The 23,026-nt window shown below is 29.1% G+C and overlaps 1 protein-coding gene across 1 annotated transcript in view; it reads right to left on the minus strand.

Moving 5' to 3' along the window:
• Window positions 1-238: 238 nt before the first annotated feature.
• Window positions 239-23,026, minus strand: part of LOC125846792 (catalase isozyme 2) — a 186,530-nt gene continuing 163,742 nt past the window's right edge. Inside the window, exons 2-9 of the mRNA XM_049526399.1 lie at window positions 4,506-4,603; window positions 4,272-4,368; window positions 3,120-3,397; window positions 1,808-2,584; window positions 1,154-1,243; window positions 981-1,048; window positions 776-869; window positions 239-484 (exon numbers count right to left, since the gene is read on the minus strand). Coding sequence (XP_049382356.1) covers window positions 425-484; window positions 776-869; window positions 981-1,048; window positions 1,154-1,243; window positions 1,808-2,584; window positions 3,120-3,397; window positions 4,272-4,368; window positions 4,506-4,520 — 1,479 coding nt within the window. The 5' untranslated portion in view covers window positions 4,521-4,603 and the 3' untranslated portion in view covers window positions 239-424. The remainder of the gene's footprint in view (window positions 485-775; window positions 870-980; window positions 1,049-1,153; window positions 1,244-1,807; window positions 2,585-3,119; window positions 3,398-4,271; window positions 4,369-4,505; window positions 4,604-23,026) is intronic.

The following is a 23,026-nucleotide window of genomic DNA, read 5'->3' on the forward strand; positions in this document are numbered from 1 at the left end:
CTCATACGAGTTTCAATTTATTCAAAAAGAGGGTTGGTGCTCCACTTCCATATTAAAGCACTTCACTCTCTTCTTCTTAATTAAACATTTCCTTCTCGATGCAGCAAATGCATATTTACAATATCCATACGAATCAACTGTATGCTATATGCTGGGACCCAAAAACATTCATGACAATACTGATAAATAAGTGTACAACTTAGTACAGAAATATTATTTGTAATTACCATTGCTTCACTCATTCATTCATTCATTCATATTACAACAGCAACACAATAACAAATGCATATGTATTGGGAATGCTCCTTATTTCATCTAAATATGATCATCCGTCACATTATACATCTTGCTATATAACTGGAATGAGTTATTAAAACTCTCGCATTGAGATCATCACCTCTGAAACCATTTAAAAGCTTCGTCTTCATATGCTTGGTCTCACATTAAGCCTAGATGCAAGCTTTTGACCCAGAGACTTGTCAGCCTGCAGTAATCCATTTAACATTGTCAGGAAATTTACAGAATCAATCATCACTCTATGAAATTTACTGCCAAGATAAAGTCTAGCTTGAGAAAAATAGACCTAATAGTCTAGAAGCGAGTTCTAAGTTTGTCGTTAGTAGGTTTAGAATGAGTATGATCTTATAATATGTATGCCTTCTAAAGTTTTTTTGCATATTTGAACAAAAGCACGAGTTCAGTTTGACCAGAAAAATTTACCCTAAATCCACCTCTGCCCAACACAGATAAATATAGGGTATGATAGAGTACTGACCTGAGACCAGTATGTGATCCAAATGCTGCGTATTTCATAAGTGATACGAGGATCAGACAAGGCCTCCACCCATCGACGAATAAAGCGTTCTTGTCTGTGAATGAAAAAGTAAGTATATCAAACAGAATGAAGGAGATGGGGTTTAGAACTTCTGAAAATGTAAACTTAACAACAACACAGTTTAAGATATGTCAATCATGTTTACCTGTCGGGTGTGAATGTGCGGTACCTTTCTCCTGGTTGCTTGAAATTGTTCTCTTTTTGAATGATGCACTGTAAGAAATTTTCAGATGCACAAAAGTTAAAATAAGTTGTGTTGAATATCTAGTTACACTGCTTCACAAGTTTTAGTCTTAATTCAGCTTCAAGCGAACAAACCTTCTCACGTTTGCCACTGCAAACTGTTGAAGGAATAGGATACACCTCAGCATGGCGAACTTGATCATACCTTGAAGGGAAGTAATCGATCTGTAATTAACCACGCATTAACTATTATAAAGTAGCATCATAATTAAAACAGTAAATAAACTAAAAGTTATGACACTACAGTCAACATATCAGACGAACTATTTCAATGTGTATGAACTTCCAAGCTAAGCTAAAGACACACCATTTGCTGCAATAACGTATTGGTATTATGTGGTATTAGTGTAGGATTTAAGTTACATACACCGACATGTAAAGAACTTTTACAATATCAGTGCAACATAACTTTCAATGTGTATGAACTTCCAAGCTAAACTAAAGACACACCATTTGCTGCAATAACGTATTGGTATTATGTGGTATTAGCGTAGGAATTAAGTTACATACACAGACATGTAAAGAACTTTTACAATATCAGTGCAACATAACTGGCTATTTCCCCAGCGTTTAAGTTAATATATCACCTTTGCTATGAAAATTAACTTATTGTTACACATGGTAAAAATTTAAAAAATGTTAAACCTGATTGTGTAAAAAATCTTAAAAGATTAAGATCATAAAATTTAGGGATAGATATGTCCCGTTATGGAAGGAGAAAGAACGTACCTCCTCATCCCTGTGCATAAAATTCATAGAGCCATCATAGTGATTGTTGTGATGAGCACACTTTGGAGCATTAGCAGGAAGTTGCAAATAATTTGGTCCAAGTCGATACCTCTGGGTATCAGAGTAGGAGAAAATACGAGTTTGAAGCATCTTATCATCTGAGTAATAAACCCCTGGAACCACAATAGAAGGGCAGAAAGCTAGCTGCTCATTCTCATTAAAAAAGTTATCAATGTTCTTGTTCAGAACTAATCTTCCCACCGGCTGCAAAGGCAAGATATCCTCTGGCCAAGTTTTTGTCACATCAAGTGGATCAAAGTCAAATTTGTCTTCATGATCTGGATCCATAATCTGAATGAAGAGCTTCCATTCAGGATAATTTCCAGCTGCAATAGAGTCATAGAGGTCCTGAGTAGCATGGCTGTGATTTGCTCCTCCGACTCGGATTGCCTCTTCTTCCAACAAGGACTTGACACCACATGTGGGCTTCCAGTGGAACTTCACATAAGTTGATTTCCCAGCCCTGTTGATCAATGTGAATGTGTGGACACCAGACCCGTCCATATGCCTGTAATCTTGTGGAATACCAATATCGTCGAAGAGGAAAGTGAACATGTGCAGGCTTTCGGGATGATGAGAGAAAAAATCAAGGACCCTCCAATTCTCCTGGATATGGGACTTGGGATTTGGCTTCAGAGCATGGACCATGTCAGGGAACTTCATTCCATCACGGATGAAGAAGACGGGGAAGTTGTTCCCTACCAGATCAAAATTTCCCTGATGGTATATTGCAAATTGAGCAGGAATTAAGGATTAAAATCAAATGCAACCAACAAATCACAAACGCAGGCATCTTTGAAAAGCAATGAGATCATTTCTCAAAAAGACTACAAAAAGACAGGTGTTAATCATGAAAATTAGCAGCATAAAATGCACTGAAAGGAATTGAATATCACAGGTTCTTATAGTCTCTAGTATGATGTTAAACAACATGAACAATCGCTTCATATTTCAAAACCTCTAGAATGTAAACAAACACGTGAACCCATATGCAGGGTACTTAAAGATAGAACCCTATGGGATGCAGATACACTGCCGCAAAAAATTAAATGAACTCCATATAGTATTTTTGAATTGCAACATAACATCGATGAAGAACTCCAGGCAACATTTAAATGAGGTACATATTATTAAGCCGTGTGCCAACAAGGGAATCATCAAAACATGCATACTCCAGTCTGTATATGGAAATTGAAGTATGAAGGTACAGAACTATAGTAGCTGTAACTCGTCAAATTGATGTTTGGCATACCTCTCTGGTGTAGAACTTGACAGCAAAACCACGAGGATCCCTCAGAGTTTCAGGACTACCCCTCTCATGAATAACAGTAGAGAATCTCACAATGACTGGAGTCTGGACACCGGGAGCTCGAAGGAAATCAGCACAGGTAAGGTGAGCAATGTCATGAGTAACTTCAAAAAACCCTTTGGCACTAGCACCTCGGGCATGAACAACACGTTCCGCAATACGTTCCCTGTCAAAGTTGGCAAGTTTCTCCACCAAATGGTAATCCTCAAGCAACACGGGACCTGGAAAGAAAATTGTGAGCAGCCACAAACACAAATATGTAAGAGAATCTATCATACGACAACATCACTCTCCATATCAGGTTTGATATAGGAATGTAAAAGTAGGGTAGTAACCTTTGATCTATAACTGGTTAAATTGCACTGGTAATCCAAAAATTCTTTACACGGTAAGTGTGTATAACTTAAGTTCAATGTAAAATTAACAGTGGTCCTACAGAGTGCTAGTTATGTTAGCAAACATCTCGGAGAATAACTTAACAATACCTATTTTCGAACTGATATTGAAATATCATCAAGAAACAAAGCTCTATTTGTGTTGATACACCACTATATTCAAGGGTAAGTTTTTTTTTTTCAGAGTTAAACTGTTAAAGTAACGAGCATAATAGGTTCACGACATAATCTTCAAGCCAGTAGATAGATGGATAAGCATATATGATGAAGAAGCAATTCTACAGTGAAATAGGAGTCATCCATTTAGTATATACAGAGTGGTATAAAAACCTCTGGAAAACCAAAACAAATGGTGATTGCCTTCAAATCTGAGACCAAAATGGCGACAATAGAATCTAATAGTAATAATTTTAACTGTCATAGACATAAATAAATAAAAGCAACTTCTAATTAACCAACCATCGGCCAAATAATATGTTTGACAATAAGTTTAAGAGAAAAGAAAAAAGAAAAAGAAAATGGTCTTTTCAGATGTCAAATTAAGATCTCTGTTATAAAAGAGCTAAAACATTCAAAAAAGGCTAGAAAACCATTTCTTCCGAGTTAAACTCCTAAAAAGTAAATCGCAAAGCACATTTCATGCCCTAACCAGAAGTAGTCATGAAGAGACATGAGTCAATCGAAGAAAATTAAAACATACCTCTTGCTCCAACAGTAAGAGATGAATTGTTGTTCCAAACAGGAGCACCAGAATTAGTGGTACAGAAAGGTGAATTGAAAGCACTTGACGGACGGTACTGCATTATAACATGAGCAAAACCATACATATATAAGTTTCACAGGAAAATTAGAAATAGGGTAAAAGAGAGATAACAAAAACAGTACCATTATTATCTATCAAAAGCTAAGTTTGAGGGAAGAAGAAGAAGTATACCTTGTAAGGATCCATTGGAGAGCTAAAGAGAGAGAGAGAGGTGTAGAGTATTAACTAAAGCAAAAAGAGGGAGAAGAGAAGGGGACTTGTGGTCTTAACCAATAGAGTTCGTCACTGCAAAATGAATATAATAAAAGCTATGGCCGGCACGTCTTATTTATATCGAATACTTTCTTCTTCTCTTTTGGGTTTTTTAAGTGGTGTCCTGTACCGTTTTAGGACAGATTAATCTAAATTAATATCAGAAAGTCTTAAAGAGTTTGATTTAATTAATTGTGAGAAGTACTTATTATTTCATCGCGGTCTTTAGATGTATTGAATAATTTGATCATCCTTAATTCTCCTCCTCATACGCACGGATTTACAGACCCTTTGGCAGAAAATCAGGGAAAGGAAAGAAAAATATATCACAGAGTTTACTCAAATTAAGTATTAGGCGTACAAGTAAAGGTCAATTAAGAAATTTTTAGGTGGTAATTGAGATTAAACAAGTTACGTAAGGAGCCATAAGCGTGAGATCTATCTAATATAAATGGCTTATTTTAATTTGCTTGTTTAGTACATTTGTCCATTCCAACTAATTAGGTAAGTTTAATACTTTCTCTGTCAATTTTTAATTGTCTTAATTTTCTTTTTTTAGAGTTAAATAATACTAATTTCATTTACTTTTAATTGTCATGGTTTCCTTTTTTAGAGTCAAACTATAAGAATTTCGACTAATGGTGTATTTTTTCATTATATTGATATGCAAAAAAATGCATTTTATAGTATTGTTCGTATAGTTTTTGAATATCTTTTTTTTTTTTTTCAAAATATTGAATTAATGTAATCTAATTTAACTTGAAAAATTAGTCAAATTGACTTTAGCGCAATATGACAGACGGAGGGAGCAATAACTTTGACTAACATTTTACGATGTATTTTTTCATCATATTGATATGCAAAAAAATGAAATTTATAATACTTTTCGTATAGTTTTTTAATATTTAAATTTTTTGTTTAAAATATCAAATTAATGCATCTAATTTAACTTTAAAAATTAGTCAAATTGACTTTCGAAAAACGTAACATGACAATTAAAATTGGATAAAGGAAGTAATTGATTGTAATAAAAATTATGCTCGCGAGAGAAAAAAACATACTTCTTATTAAGAAAACAATTATTGATATAAAAATTTTAATATTAAAAAAAAATAGGAATACTTATCTGATTCATATATAATCGAACATGCCGAATTTTACGGGGAAAAAATGGTAAAACATATTAAATGGCCAAGAATTAGTGGCGTCACTGCTGGCTAGGAATCACTAGTAGAAAAATGTGGGTCCAAATATAATTAATTTATATTTATTGTGAAGATGATAAATAGTGGACTTTGGATAATACTTGAAAAATAATATGAGAACATAATGTATTGAAGGGGAGGTTTCCTTATCTTGTTTTATTTTATTTTGTTACTTACAAATAAATACATCTAAGTTTTAGGTAGCAACAAAGCCACAATAAATATGTAAGCTTCTCGATACCACTAAAAGGCAGAAAAAAAGGGTAAGGAGTCATTTAGAACCACACAAAATGTAACATGGAACATTTGCCAACGAATAGAAAATAGCAGAAACACAATTGTCAGTATAAAAATGTACGTCAAGATCCTTTTCACATTGCTATTATATTTATTCTTTGGATTTTGGTGGGATTGGAGAGAAGAAGAAGAAGAAAAAAAAGAGGAAGATAAAGAGTACACGTCATGTAGTTGGAAAGTACTCACTGACCTACAACTTTAGATTTAAAATAACTATAAAAACGTGAAATTTCCAAGAAAAAAATATTGTGGTTCATGAATTTGCAAGAATGGCAAAGAGTACTTGAGTGATTGTCAACTTTCTTTCAGTGAATTACGTAACAGAAAAGGAGAACATATGTAACGGGTTCTTAAAATAATTAATTTTGAGACTAATTTTAGGATGATTTTATTTCATATTTAGTTAGGATAAAATTAAATCTCATGATTAATTATCTTGGAATTGCATTGTTATAATTATCTCATATTAAAAGTGAATAACAATTTTAGAACAACTAATTTCAAAATAATTTGTTTCTCACCAAATGACCACTAATACTACTAGTGGTGATGGGTGAATTAAGGACCTAACTTGTATAATCAGTGCTAGACCCCACGCTGTTTCAGCAAAATGGCTTTTAGGACTTTCTTCCTAAATTTAACTTCAACAGTCATCTCAGAGGCCGGGTCAGAAATATTGAGATTGATCTTCGTCAATTCGATTTGATTTTCGATTTTTAAATATTCTACTTATAGTAACTAAGAAGACCAATACATTCTGGGGCAGATTTAGAAAGGTTTAAGTGTGTCACGTGACACTGATTTGTTGAAATTTTTTAATAAATTATATATATTGAAAAGAGAAAATAGTGATAAATATAACTAAAAAATGATATACGTTTGACTAAAGTTAACCGTAGTTCAAATGGTTTGGTGCTGCAATTTCAAAGGTTAGTTTATGTGTTTAAACCCTGCTAGCTTCGTTTTATAGCTTTTTTTTAATGTTTTTTTTCCATTGACCTTCTTTGATTAAGAATAATTTATAAAATCCAATGAATAAAATTCTTTAGTGATTATTTGGTGTTTTGTATATTTAGCACTCTTGTTTTTAATTTATACTTTTTTGAATACATTAAAAAAAAAACTCATTCAGAAAAGCTGTACATATACTAATATAGTGTTATACTAGTGAATTAACTCGCGTTTCGCGCGATCATAAAAATACTGTATTGTTTAAACTTAAAAAACAAAAAATAAAAATCAGAGACTCATGCCTATTCAATCATAAATTACTAAGGAGGTATTTGATTATGATTTTTTATTTTTTTTAGAGTTTAACTTCAAAAAATACATTTGACCAACAAAAATATGTTTTCCCTATAGATTATTGATAGAAAGTCAAAAGGAGTAAAATTTGTATTATATATAACTCCAATTTTCATAAATTATTTTTCATTTTAAAAATAACAGTAATTTTATTCAAATTTTACGATGAAATGTGGCGAAATGCCCATTCAATTTTCTCATTATGATAATATCCATTGTGCCCTATGAAATTATACATTAAAAAAATATTGAATCAAACTTTATGTAATGTCTTATTCTCTTTTTACTTCCTTTTTTCTCTATCATTTACAAAAGATAAAAGATAAATGTAAAATTAAAAGAATTAACACTTCATAAATAATTAACAAACAACCTCTTTTTCTATGTGAATTTTTTATCAATCTTTTCTTATTGGTTTCTAAAACGTTTCCTTCAAACTTCGAACCTCAATTTACATTTGTTCTTACAAAAATATAAAATCATAGTTTATAGTTCACATACTCCTTTTAATAAATGTATATAGAAAGAAAATAGATGTTATCACTTCTTTTGGCTTTCAAAATGAGTCTTTTAGGTTCAGACTTCAAGTAACACTTCTTCCTGCAAAATATAAAATCATAATTCAGGGTTCACATGTCGTAATTACTCATGTCTTTTATAATTTCCTTTTGAAAAATGCATATAAAAAAGAAGTTAGATATTCTTATCATAAATTGATATGAAAGAAAATAGATAATCTCACCTTTAAAAATAGCATGCATAATATCACCATCACCCTCAGACCTCAAGTAACACTTCCTCCTGCAAAATATAAAATTATAATTCAACGTTCACATGTCGTAAACACTCATGTCTTTTGTAACTTCCTTTTTGAAAAATGCATATAGAAAGAAGTTAAATATTCTTATCATCAATTGATATAAAAGTAATAGATAATCTCACCTTTAAAAATAGCCTAATATAATATCACCATCACCCTACGTTGTACTGATCTTCTTGATCATTTGAAATGTTTCTTATATTTATATGCCCATATATGATGTAACTACAAAGCATAATGATTTGGATGGTAAATGTCATTAAATATAATGACCTTTCACATTTTAGTATTTATTAATTAGCAATGAACTTAACTTTTAAATCCCATAATTACTATACATTTCCTTATAACAGAAACAACATAAGCAATACAAAAAAGGTACTAAAAGAACGTTAGTAGAAAAGATAAATAGTGAGGAATAATATAAATAGATCACCATAATTTTCTATAATTACTACATTAATTGCTACATTTTCTAACAAAAACGTTAATATTTTTTTTAAAACTATAACAAAAACGTAAATATGATCATATGTTCACTTTTCAGTAGTAATAATGATCATATGTTCACTTTTCAGAATTTTAGCTTTCTGTTTCATGTTAAGAATTAAATCGTGTACAACTCCCTCATTAATGAGGAATAATATGAATAAATCACCATTAATTTAATGTAATATTTAAATCCTATTATAAGAGATTTTTTTCAAAAATCCAAGAAAAAAAAATAATTAGAGCTCCTGGCCAAAGAGGTATGCCACATCAACTTTTCAATTTCTATATATATATATATATATATATATATATATATGCGCGCGTGCGTGTGCGCATTTTTCAGCAACCTTTTTAGGTTGAGACTCCAAGTAACACTTTCTCCTGCAAAATATAAAATCATCATTCATGGTTCACATTTCATAAAAAGTCATGTTTTTTAGTAAATTCCTTTTGAAAAATGCATAAATAAAAGAAGATAGATATTCTTACCATCAATTCATAGATATAAAAGAAAATAGATTTGAGACTCCAAGTAACACTTCCTCCTACAAAATGTAAAATCATAATTTAGGGTTACATTTCATAAACACTCATGTCTTTTAATAAATTCCTTTTGAAAAATGCATAAATAAAAGAAGATAGTTTCTTACCATCGATTCATATAAAAGTAAATAGATAATCTCACCTTTAAAAATAGTCACTGAAATATCACCATCACCCAATGTTAACTGAGCTTCTCCATCATTTGCAATGTTTCTTAGAATTATATGTCCAAATATAATGTAAATAATAATGACTTTTCACATTTTTGCATTTATTAATTTGCAATGAAACTTACCTTTTAAATTCCATAACTACTGCATAATCCTAAATATGAGTATATTAAAAAGGTGAAAAAAACTGAATAATAAAGTTGATTATCAATAACTTAAATGATGATCACATAATGAGGTCTAAATAAAGAAAGAAAAATAACGGTTATGGATCAATGAAGAAGAAACCAATCAATTTTCAATAATTACTACAATTAATTGAAGGAATAATATAAATAGATCATCATTAATTTAATGTAATATTTTAAATCCTAAAATAAAGAGAAAAATCTCAAAAGTTAGAGAAAAAAAGATAATTAGAAATTCTGATCAAAGAAGTATGCCACTTTAATTTTTCCTTATCCTCCTTTATATATATATAGAGAGAGATATTGTTTATTTATTATTTATTATTTTAAAAGATGACATTGCTGACAGAAATTTTTTTATGTACGCCATTGAATACACTGCATGTATGATTGAAAGAGTTTAATTTGTTAGAGTGAATTCTTATGCTTCAAAAGTTTTTATTATATTTGAGTCTCATTTTAGTAAACTTCCAGAAAAACTGAAAATTTTAACCTCTTAGACTTGAATAAATTTGAAGTTTGAACTTGGCTTTCCTTTTAAGAAAATGGGGGAAACAACACAGGTTGCCTGGAATAACTCTATAATAGGAGGAACCCCACAAAATAATTTAACTATTACATCTGTTAATTTATTTATTTTCTAGTTTGATCTATCGAAATTCTTTTTGCGGTTATGAAAGATAAATATCAAAATGAATCTCAATAATTTTCTTGAATTTTGAACTAACTCATTTACTTTGGACTATACACCAATAAAAATAATTTTTAACGATAATAAGTATGCTCATTAATAAATTCAATCGAATTGGTACACTTATTAAGAAAACAATTATTGACATAGCGAGTTTACTATTTATCCCTATTAATTATGAAGTAGATGAATTAAAAACTTAAGATTTTCAAGAAGTTTATTTTTTTCAAAATAATTAATTGAGGCTATAATAGGTAAAAAAAATTGTCACTTTTTAATTAGTTAAAATGGATAAATAATTAAGAACATAGAGTAGTAAAATAAGAAAAGACAACTTAAAACAATTCAAAACATCTGGCACATTTCCTTCTTTCAACCTTCCAAATGCATCCTTTCACCTTCCATCGATGATGGATTTGTTATCACCTTTACTATTAGTCATAAGTATGGAGAGATATTAATATGATGCAAAAGAAAAAAAATAAATTGATAGGAATAATAAATAATTAAGGATATTATCAAATTAACTCTAGTCTCTATTTGATATTTTTTTAAGGGGTGTGCAAAAAAAAAATCATGACAAATATTTAGGAACAGATAGTATTAAATAATTATATAAAATATAATAGTCAAAGTTAGAGTAAAATACATTTAATTAAAAAAAAATTAAGGAATGTGTCAGTCAAATAGTATAATACGTAGTAATTGAGTGTATTCCTTCCATTTTGACCTTAGTAATAAGTATCCGAAAGTAACAAGCATTGACTAGTAAGCATGAAAAATTAAGGGATGGGCATATATTTATACTGCAATGTTGTGATAGCTTAGATTAAATTTCTTTTTATTTATTAAAGAATGATTAATATTTTAATGATTAAAAATAATAAATAAGGATATGATAGTCAAAACGCATACCTTCTCAAGAGGCATGTAAACAAGGAGACTTACATAAATCCCACTAGTTTAGAAGTTAATTACTTAGATACATTCTAGTTTGCAATTACGTATCTTACTAGATTTTGGTGTGTCTAGATACATTTAGATACGTCCAGATACGTTAAACTCGAAATACATGGGTCAAAAATTAGGTGTAATTTATTCTAGATACATTGTATCCAAGTGGATTCACATGTATCTGGATATACTCACCTCTCTCTCATCTCGCTCACCACTCTCCTATGTATTTGATATCCCAGATACATGTGAGTCACATTGAATACATAGATATACATGTATCTAGTGTGATTCACATGTATCAGGAATACATAACGAATTTTGCTCACCTCTCCCCCCTTTTTAGTGTATATGGTAGGAAAAATACATGCGTCTAAGTGTATCTTCATCAATATATGGTAGGAAACTCTTAATTAGTGGTAAGATATGTAATATTTTGATAGTATAAGTAAAAATGATATATTATGTTTAATTATATAATCTTCCCAACAAAACATATGATAAGTAATGTGGCCCAAAAAGAATAACATAATACTACAATTTATATTTGCAAGTTACCTTGTCAATATAAAGAAAATTGAAATGATTTTCACCAGCTTTCATCACATATATTTGAGATTACAAATAAGAGAAAATTAAACTCAGAATAGGTTAAAATAAATTTGCATCAATAATGAAAGAAGTGATAAATTAGTTTCTGTAACACTCAAATTTGTATGAATTATAACTATAGTCATGATACATATGATATAATTATGTATATGATGCTATAATACATGGCATGTAGTATTTAGTTTGTACACAACTTCTTTATAGCGTACTCATTCTTGAAGCCCATTTCAAATACACCAATCACTTCCTGCATAGTGAGCATTGCCTTGCGAACTAGTAATTATATAATAGGGATTGTAATGGGGCAGGGTGGAGCAGGTTTAGAGCTATGCTGGGCGGGATGAATTTAGAGTTATGTGAGGCGGGTTAAAAGTTATGTGGGGCGGATAGAAGTAATTATTTTTAAAATTAATGTGGGGTGGAATGGATTGCGGGTTTAAGGTACCAAATAGGAACCTAAAGAAAATTAAATCTTTGTAATTGATAAAAAAACAAAGATATACACTTCTTATATTAAGCTTTGACTTTAATTTTGACTTCTTCTTTTTTGTTAAATTTAAACTAGACTTGTTCAATCAATTGTTAGTTGTTGAAATATTAATTAGAAAAAATTAATTAGCAATTAAGAAATAATTGTTAAAATGTTAACTAGAAACAATTAATTGGTGAAAAATGAAAAAAAAATACCAATTTGTTTTTTTTCATATTAAATTCAATTAAAAAGGAAAAAAAACTTCGAAATTTATGCGGAGTGGGTTCATATAAGGCGGAGCAGTTCAAAAAATTTGCAGTTGAGCTCAACCCGCGCCACCCCCACTCCATTTTCAATACCTATATATAAATTACAAGAAATATATTATATTGAAACAAAAAGAGAAAAATGAAATTACATATTGTAACAAAAAGAACACAACAAAATATCCATAAATCAAAATATAACAAAAATTTGAAAGTACGACAATGATCTATAGTTGAACACATAAAAAAATTTAAATTACGTTGTTCGAGTTTTGATTAATAATACTCTTTATCATCTTTCCCTGGTGGAAGAATGTTGAGATTTGTACAATGGTTCTTCACCATAGGAACCAAATCGTTGTGTATAGTTTAACATAATTCTGCAGAAGCATTAAGAGCCTCTAGTGCTTGTTGTTCTTCTGCAACATTGTCCCCAACACCTTCCTCTGGTATTACAGCAGCATCAACAACAATCTCTCTTTCTTGTGTTGTTGTAGCCATAGGAGAAGATATGGGCAGATCAACGGTCAATCGTATTGGGGGAATTCCTGTATTTATATTTTAAAAGTTCAGTTATAAAATAAGTATTTGGAATCCAATAAATAAAAGGAGTTATGATTTCAAATTTTCTTTCTTACTAGAGTAATATGAATTTTGATAGGAGCACAACTTATTTCCACACAATGGTTGACGTGGATGAGTGTCTTTTTCTGTAGGCACATGATGTTTTTTGTTGTAAGCATCATTGACCGTTCTAATTGGACGCGATGTGTCTGATCCATCACCAAACACATCGCACAATCGCTTACGTGGAGTGTATGTGCGTGGTATATCACCAAACACATGATGCAACCGCTTAGCCATGACCTGGATGCTCTCATTTACTTGTGCTTCCTTTTGTTGTTTTGTAGCAACAACGACCTCTTTTGTTGATTTTTCCTCCAAAACCTTCTCTAGCTTGGCCTTTGGTGTTTGATCTTCTGTAGATTCATCGTTGTTAGATATTAGAAGAGGATGTAATTGAGCTCTATGTATGGGTAGATCAACGATCAATCGTATTGGAAAAAATTCTTTATTTATATTTTAAAAAATCATTATAAATAAGTTTTTTCAATCAATAAATACTTATATATATATATATATATATATATATATATATATATATATGCATTCGGGTCAAGTGTAAGCGGCCAACTAGAACGGCCAATACTACTTACAATAAGAAATATCAAGTGGATGAGTGTCTTTTCTGTAGGCACTTGATCTTTCTTGTTGTAAGCAATATTGGCTGTTTTAGTTGGTCATTTATACGTGACCCAAATGTGTGTATATATATATATATATATATATATGTGCGCGCGCACACACACATTTTTCAGTGAGATTTAAAAAGAAAAATCCAATATCAATGTTACCTGTGATAACGGTTTCACTTGCAGGAGGAGTGAGATTACTTAGAAAGGCAGAAGAAGCAAAATCATTCAAAACGCGATTGAGCTTGGATGAACAAGTGTTTTCTTCATCACTACCGATCTTGTTCTTCATATATCCAAATAAAGAAAATTAGTCATATCAACATCATAGAAGAAAATATAAATAATTGATTTGCACATATTTGAATTAATTGAAAACACAAAATGAAAACAAAGAGAACTTTCTACATAAATAGATTCTATGTAGATATGTAGTATCATTAGATAATTAAATTAAGAAAACTTACATTGTTTTTATCCTTGGAGGACCTTTTCTCAATTGAAGCATTATTGCCAGATCTTGTTGAAGAAACCATACCTTCTTAATTAATTTGAAAGAAGAAGCTAAACAAGATTAATGTTACTAAATGAGTAATGTGATGGGATGGAAAAAATGAGTAATGTAGGACTACTATTTATAGCTCTCACTTGCAATCTAAGGTGTCATGTGTAGTAATTATAAAGTTGACTCTCTTGTCAAATATTAATAATGTTTTTTTGCCATTAGTTTTATTTAATATATACATTTATTAAAATTTATAATATGTTAAAAACTGCTTTTCAAAAGCAATGAATTAAGAACTATGACATTAATGAAATGAATTACATGCAAATAAGAATAGTTGACCATAAAAATTATCATAATATTTTCTTATTATCATATATAGGTACAGATTAATGGTAATATATGTTTTGGTTACTTATGATCAAGGAAAAAATAATGAACAACACAATGAATTGAGAATGATTATTCAATTTTCTTATTTAACACAATAACAATTAGTATATCATAATTCAAAAATATTATCAATTGAGATTTACTGTATGAATTATTTGTATCAACTTCGATCTTACATTTGAGCTTGTTTTATTTCTCTAGTACTTGATATATATATATATATATATATTATAATAATAAGATAAACAATCATTAAGTAGAAAAATGAAACTTTGTATAGACATGTATATATATATGCATAAAAAGCTTATGAATAATAGGGGTCCCAAGTTCGATTCACCATTAGCTCATTTTTTAATGCAGTTTCTGTTTCTTTTGGAAAATAAAAATGTTAGGGCTTGGACTCGAACCCGCAATCCACACATGAAAAAACAATGTTTATACCATTAGGCCATGGGCAACATTTGACTTTGACAGACACTATTATAATACGTATGTGATGAAAAATTACAAACGGTTGAGATTTAACGACTAATAATTTGATCGATTCAATCAACTTAACGATATGACACTCACAACCTTTACATTCTAGATCCGCCTCTGCCCTAAAATGTTGTTTTGAGGTGAAATTTCTACAAAATATATGTTTTATTAAGTTTTTATTTACTTCAAGAAAATTTTCCACATATTTTCAATTTAATACGCTACTTATGACTCTTATATATAAGAATGAACTGTAGCAATTTTGAAAAACCATAAATAAAATTGAAAAATAATTTAGATAATAAATAAATAAAAAAACACTAATTTAACTTCTCTGTATATACCAAGTAAAAAGGAAAAAAATACACAACTTTGTATATTACTAATTTAACTTTGTATAATTTCAAATAACTGGACCCACTACTTTTGACATAATTTTTTTTTTCTTAAAAGAACACAAATTAATCCTAAATATCTCCAATTTCCTCTATTAATTTTTAGTGATTTCTCTGTTTTAATTTATTTGTCTTACTTTCCTTAATAGTATGTTATGTATTTAATAATTATAAAAAAATAGTATTGCAAATCACAATAATCAACAACTTAAATATTTAGAATAACATACAAAAAATTTGGTTAACTCTAAAAATTTCACCTATGCCATAAATGGGACTGTGGGAGTGAAATATATTATTTGAAAATTAAGTTAAAAGTTTATAAATCACAATAATTAACAACTTAAAATATTTAAGAATATATTAAAATTTTGATTAACTTTTAAAATTTCACATATGCCACATAAATTGAGACATAATGGGTAACATATATTATTTAAAAATTACGTTAATCGAGAGTATCATAAATCACAATAATTAACAACTTAAAATATTTAAACAAATATATTAAAAAAAATTATTAACTCTCAAAATATCACATGTGCCACAAATATTATTTGAAAACTACCTTAAAATTTTTATAAAAGTAATTAACAACAATAAATATTTAAAAATGTAAATGACTCTCCTAATTCTATTTGTGTCACATAAATTGTACAAAGTACAAAAATCTCATACCTTAGGGGGCTAATTACATCCTTTCCTTGAAGTTTGTCCAATTACAATTTTTTTTTTATTTTTCATTTCTCTCTAATACATTCCCTTGGTTGTTCGATACATTGTAATTTGTAAATGATACATTACTCAATGGGAGAGATTTATCCGAGAGGTAATAGATGTATTCAAGAGGGGATAGGGATGTACCCGAGAGACGATAAAGATGTATCCAAAAGGGGGTAAGGATGAATCCGAGAGAGAATTTTTGTAATTTCTTTAAATGGTAGGGAATTTAGAAATTATAATATCTTAAATTGTATATCTATGTATTTTTTCCTAAATTAAAACAAATAAAGTAATATATTGGGCTTGGGCTTTTGTATCTAGTATACATGTATAAAGCAAAAAAAATTGACAAAGTAAATAGGTTGGGTGCTTTGTATGCATATATTTATATTTGTGTAACTTTGGAATTATAAAGAAAAAAATGCGTGACTTTGGAAGGAATAATTCATAATTGAGTACCATATGAGATATTATCTCAGTTTTGGTCTCATAATTATTTTAAAACTTTTCATTCACTTAGAAAGACGGGATCCACCTAAATTTTAGGATAAACTACCTTATTAGACATACATCACTACTATATATACTAATATTATCTTTACTTTTAAACAATTACATATATTACCACTTTTAGTATTTTATACCATATATTAATATATTATTTGAAAATATTATTAGATACCCACATCCCTTAAACTATTATTGATTAATTATCTGCTTAAATAACTCTTTCACTCCAAATCAACCACTATCTCTAAATTCTCCCCTCCCATGTTTATCACTCAATTATGTCTCCTCCTTTCTGATTCAAGAATTTCACCTTATAATTTCATTTCAACAATAGTTAATCTACTCTCTTCTTCTCAAGATATCATCACCACAAATTCTCCTAAACCAAAATATCATTTTGTATTGTTCATTTATCACGAGTTTCAATCACAGTAACTGCCACAGAGAAAACTTTCAATTCATAGTGGGTCTTAATTGTTTGTCTCCGAAAGAAATGGATCTTAGTTTTGATTATGTTATGCCACAGTGCGAAAGGATCAAAGGGAATATTGTAGAGAGTTTTTGTTTGCTGGTGTTCTTCTAAGACTTTCTTTGGTTACTGTGATATGGATGTGGTAGTACCAATATTACTTTGATATAGCCCTTGAAACATGTGTATCCAATAAGTAGTAATCTTAATTAAGATTCGAGTTGTATTTTTAGTAATGGGGTATCTGAACATGTATATGTATCCACTATATATTAAATTTCGGATACATGATTTTTAACAACACAATGATATTAATGATACGACAGATACTCTACAACGTGATTTGTTCATAGATTCATGTGTTTCAACTACATTTCATATTTAGATACACATAATTAAATGTATATGCTTATTATGTATTCGAGATACATGGTTTTGGATATAACGTATGAAATTTAGATACACATAATTAGATGTATATGCTTCTTCTTTTTGTGTATTGCATATTTAGATACACATAATTAGATGTATATGTTTACTGTGTATTCGAGATACATGTTTTTGGATATAACATATGTAATTGATACTTGATACATCAAATTCATACTAGATACATATAAAAGATACATGAAATTAATATATATATATATATATATATATATATATATACACATACATACATACATACATAAAATTAATACTAGATACGTATAACAAATACATGAAATTAATGCTAGATACAATTCTATGATACATATGAATGTACTTGTATGACACTCATGTATCTAAATGTTTAGTTTGTTGGATACATCATATATTGATAATAGATACATCAAATTAATGAATTTATTATTTTAAGAGTAATAATTTGAAATTAATCAAATTACATTACCAAGATATACATGTTTTTATCTTATATTAATAATATTAATGAATTTACTATTTCAAAGAATAATAAAATGAAATTAATTATCTATGTATTTTGAAAATCCTCAATTACTCCTCTAATTAAGGAAATAAGTTACAACCAATTAATTTAAATAAATAAATTTTGTATCTCAATTTTAAAATTCGACAGATACATGTATCTCATGGATTCAGACTCATGTATCCTAATCATAAAATATGGTAGAGGAAGTAATATTTGAAACTATTGGGAATCTTAATAATTAAGACCTAAACTAGTGAGATTTATGTGATTTGCCCTAAATTTTATCACATAAAATCCACTAATACGCTTCCACTTCAAACATCAATTTTTAACTTGGTTATGTCCATAATTTTAGGACAACTAATCTCAAGATAACTTGTTCCCGATCAAACAAACCTAATTAGTACTACTAGTGAATTAAGGATCTAAATTGTATAGTCAGTGTTAGACCCCACATTAACTGGAATTTCAACAGGAAAAACTACATAATTAGACATACTTTACTATCATATATATACTGTTATTACTTATACTTTCAAAATATTACGTATTTTACCACTATTATAGAGTTTCCTAGTTATTTTACACTTAGATACATGTATTTTTCCTTTCAAGTACACGAGGGAGGCGAACGAGATTCGTATATATCTCAGGTACATGCGAATCATACTAGATGCATGTATCTGGAGTGATGCATAAACAAAATGGATGAATTGGGTGGGAACAGTTGCACAAATACCAGCAGCAAAAACTACCAGTTTCATCAACCAAACAAGTAAATTACAAAGGTCAGCTGCAACAATTAAATATAATTGCCAAAGCTTTCATTGTCAATATCAAGGAGAAACTTTTTCCCCTTTGCCATCAACATGCACCTTATATGGCTGTCCCCTGAAACTTGACCAGCAAGAACTTATGGGGAATTGACCAATATATTGTATATTATAAGCTTACAGAAGCTGAAAATGGAATGAAATGGGACATAATGCTTACCGTAGAAGGAAAGAATTCAATGGTGAACATATGAGATTACACATTGAATTTCTAGTCGTAGATCCATGATAAAAAAAAGTGTTTGTGATTGTTTCTGAAGAAATGAAACAAAAGATAGATTAAGTAGATGTAACTGTTGAGTTCAAATTCCCGTTCACGTTCTTTCTTTTTCTTATCAATGAATAAATCTCTTTACTTGTAGCCTTTCTTTATTTTCAGACCAAGAACAGGGAAGAGAGAATTCAGAAAAAAAGAACGAAATTTATTATATGTCAATCTTGAATTTTCAAGCAAAGAGAAAGCTCAACTCATCATTGAATCAAGCCAAAGTGTATGCTAATTCAAAGCAACTTTACCTCTTCATCAAAATCATAACTTTAACTCATCATTTGACTTCAAAATTGTACTAATAAAAGAGTAAGAGTCCCATCATGATTACCGTTTTGTGCTTATATTTGGTCATTCCTATTTTCCAAAAATAGTAAATTCCATGCCTTGGGTGTTTTTGTGTTGCATTCTAGTCCCTTCGGACCATTTTATTTAGGGAAAATTAGCAATTAAGTCATAATACCTAACATAATAAGTCAAAATAACAACACTTTAAAATATTTATTTAAAATGGCAGAATGATAATATTTTTATAAAATAATATGTATTCAGATTTTAGTATTTTAAATTAATTTTATTTATGGAAAGAGTCCTATATTAGACCAAATTATATATCAATAACCGTTTAAAGTGAAAAAAATAAATTAAACCAATACCATTAACCTTTTTCCATCATCATTCACGTTTCTTCCCCAACTTTCACGTTTCTTCCCCACCTTTCACGTTTCAAGTTTATCTTTCTTCAAAGTGCTAAATTGTTGTTCATCAAGAAATTTTCTTTATTGTTAAACGAAATCTCTTTATTAATTCAAGCAGATTTCTCGATTGGCAAGGTAATTTCCATTATCAATTTTGATTTTTTTTTATTTGATGTTTAAATCACCGATTCTATACATTACGGATTTTCAGTCAAATTTTCCAATTTTTATGTGATTTTGTTTAAATATTCATCATATATTTATTAATTTCAATTTTTTTTTGTGATTTTCTTTTAATTTTTCAGATTTTGTAGATTCTAGAAATTCGTATATATGTTTGTTTTGTTTGATATTTAATACATTTTAAAATTTAATAATATCGAAATTTCCTTTTAGGGTTTTAGATTATGGGGAAAGCATCTGATTATCTACAATGACTGATTCAATCAGAATTACTAGAGGTATACCAAATAATATTCAAAATTTTGGGGAATTTCCCTCATTTGATTTGTGTATTACCCAAGGGTTGCATTGTATTTCAATCTCAATTAGTATACCAACATGTTTGTATTTCCTTCTTAATTTGTATTCATCCTAATTGTATGCTAACAATTTTGTATTTTATTGGGTATTCATTCTGTATTTCAATCTCAATTTATATGTGAACAAGTTTGTATTTCTCTTTTGTTTTGTATTCAACCTAATTGTATACCAACAAGTTTTGTATTTTATGTGCCTACTTTACCTTTCAAAGTCATTTTGTATTTCAAATGAAGAGAGTCTTTAATTTCTTTTGTATTCACAACTTTATATTCAATCTCACTTTGTATTTATAACTTTGTATTTTCGTCTCATTTTTGTATTCATATATTGTTGTATTCAACATATAATTCATGATCCATTAGTTACATTAACTTAATGAGATACAAATTATTGTATGCATTCAAACAGAAAAAAAACAGCTACTAAACTAAAAAAAAAAACAATTTCATTCGTTATACATCATAATTTGGATACAAAACATCCGAAAAAGCTATAAATCCCAATGCATACAAAGATTTCACTGATTCAATCAGGAAAAAAAATAACACTCTTGTACTCGACATATACGAATATCTCATCCAAACAAATAAAAAAATCGAAAAAAATACCTGATTATTTTTCGATTGTTCACTGGATGCGACAAATTTATAGTTGTCAATTTTGAAAAATTCTGTTTAAAAATTATGTCGTATTCAACTTGAAGAGGTTTTGAAAGTTATCAGATGAATGATTCGGAAGACAAACTAAATTATTTTAATTTTATTTTTTGATGTTCTTAAGAAGAAAGAAAAAAAGCGCTCGACGGAAAGATGACTATTTATGCTCTTTTCAAAACGTAACTGATTTGTATTTAAAATGTTTTTTACCTTTTTTGATTTTTTTTTGTACCATGATTTTCTCTGTTCTGTTATTAATTATTTGTATTCTTTCAAATTAATCAAAATAAAATAAATACATAACTAATCCCTTAACAAATTAAAATAATGACATTTTTAATAAATAATGAAACTGTTGCTAAGAAGTCCCACTTAAAGCTAAAATATTGCTCTTTTGAAAAATTTCCCATTTATTTATTGTGCCGGTGAAAAATAGATGGTCTGAAATAATTGTCATGATTTTAGAAAGCAAATGTATGCTCCTTCCGTTTCATTTTACTTGGTCCTTCACTATATCAAAAATAATCTTTAGTGATAATTAATTAACAACAATAGCTTAATTGTCACTAAATATATTTTTAGAGTTACTTCTAGTGACAATTACATTTTAGCACTCTTTGTAAATATTGTTAAAAGCCTATAACTATATTGGATCTAATGACAATTAAAAAATGTTGATAGACACTTTAACACTCTTTGTTAATGTACATATTTGTTGCAATTAAAAATTATTTTTGTTATAGTGCCTACAGTAACGTACACAAGAATTTTCATCAGCGGTATCACCTTTTAAAATGTGAAATAATAAATATAATAATATAATATTATATTTTAAAAAAGATAAAATATAAACAAAATACAATTCACGTATTATACAATACTTTTTGTTAAAAAAAGTTAAATATATTATAACTTCTGCTCAATGAGTACTCTTTTTTGAAATATATCTAAAATAACTACATAAAAAAAAATACTATTTTTTTAAAATAAAAAATTACACAAAGTGTCAAACCTATCCTACAAAATTACAACAACAAGCCAATTGAGCTACGGACACGATTGGTTTAAAAAGTGTCACTCACCTTAATTATATATTATATTTGCTTTTCCCTTTTCATTATGTAATTGCATTTATTTGATGAAGCAGTGTCACGTGACACCTCTTGATATTTTCTAAATCCGCCCTCAGGGCCTATATCAAGAATAAATATTTCAATTTATTTCTCCAATTTAGTAAATCAAGAGAGTTTGTTTTTCTTCTTACTACCCTTAGTACTCTCTCCGTTCCAAAATACTTGTTATATATTCTTCCTAAAACAAATGGTCCACAATATTTGTCATTTTCAAAAAAACTATTCCCTCTAGTTTATATTAAGTGAGTTGTTGGGGGTATGCCATACCTCTTAAGAAAAATATTTAAGAGAATAAATAAAATGTTACTTTTCATGTAACACCTCGAAAGTTGGATAGTTGGAAAAGAAAGAAAAATGCAGAATTTGGCTAAAACGGTGAACTACGAGTCCAATCTACGGATCGTAGGGAGTCCTATGGGCCGTAGAAAGGCAATCATAGGAAGTTGGGTTGAGTTTTGAAGTTTCAAGTTTCTGAAGTTTGACATGCAATTTGACATGACGAATCGTAGGATGTTTGACGGGTCATAGGACTGACCCGTAAAATTGATTCAGATATTTGATTAGGACCTTAGGTCTACGAAAGGTTCCGACGGGTCGTAGTTGGTTCTACGGACCATAGGAAGGTCCCGTAG

This window comes from Solanum stenotomum, chromosome 12, assembly GCF_019186545.1.
Source record: "Solanum stenotomum isolate F172 chromosome 12, ASM1918654v1, whole genome shotgun sequence".
Taxonomy (NCBI): domain Eukaryota; kingdom Viridiplantae; phylum Streptophyta; class Magnoliopsida; order Solanales; family Solanaceae; genus Solanum; species Solanum stenotomum.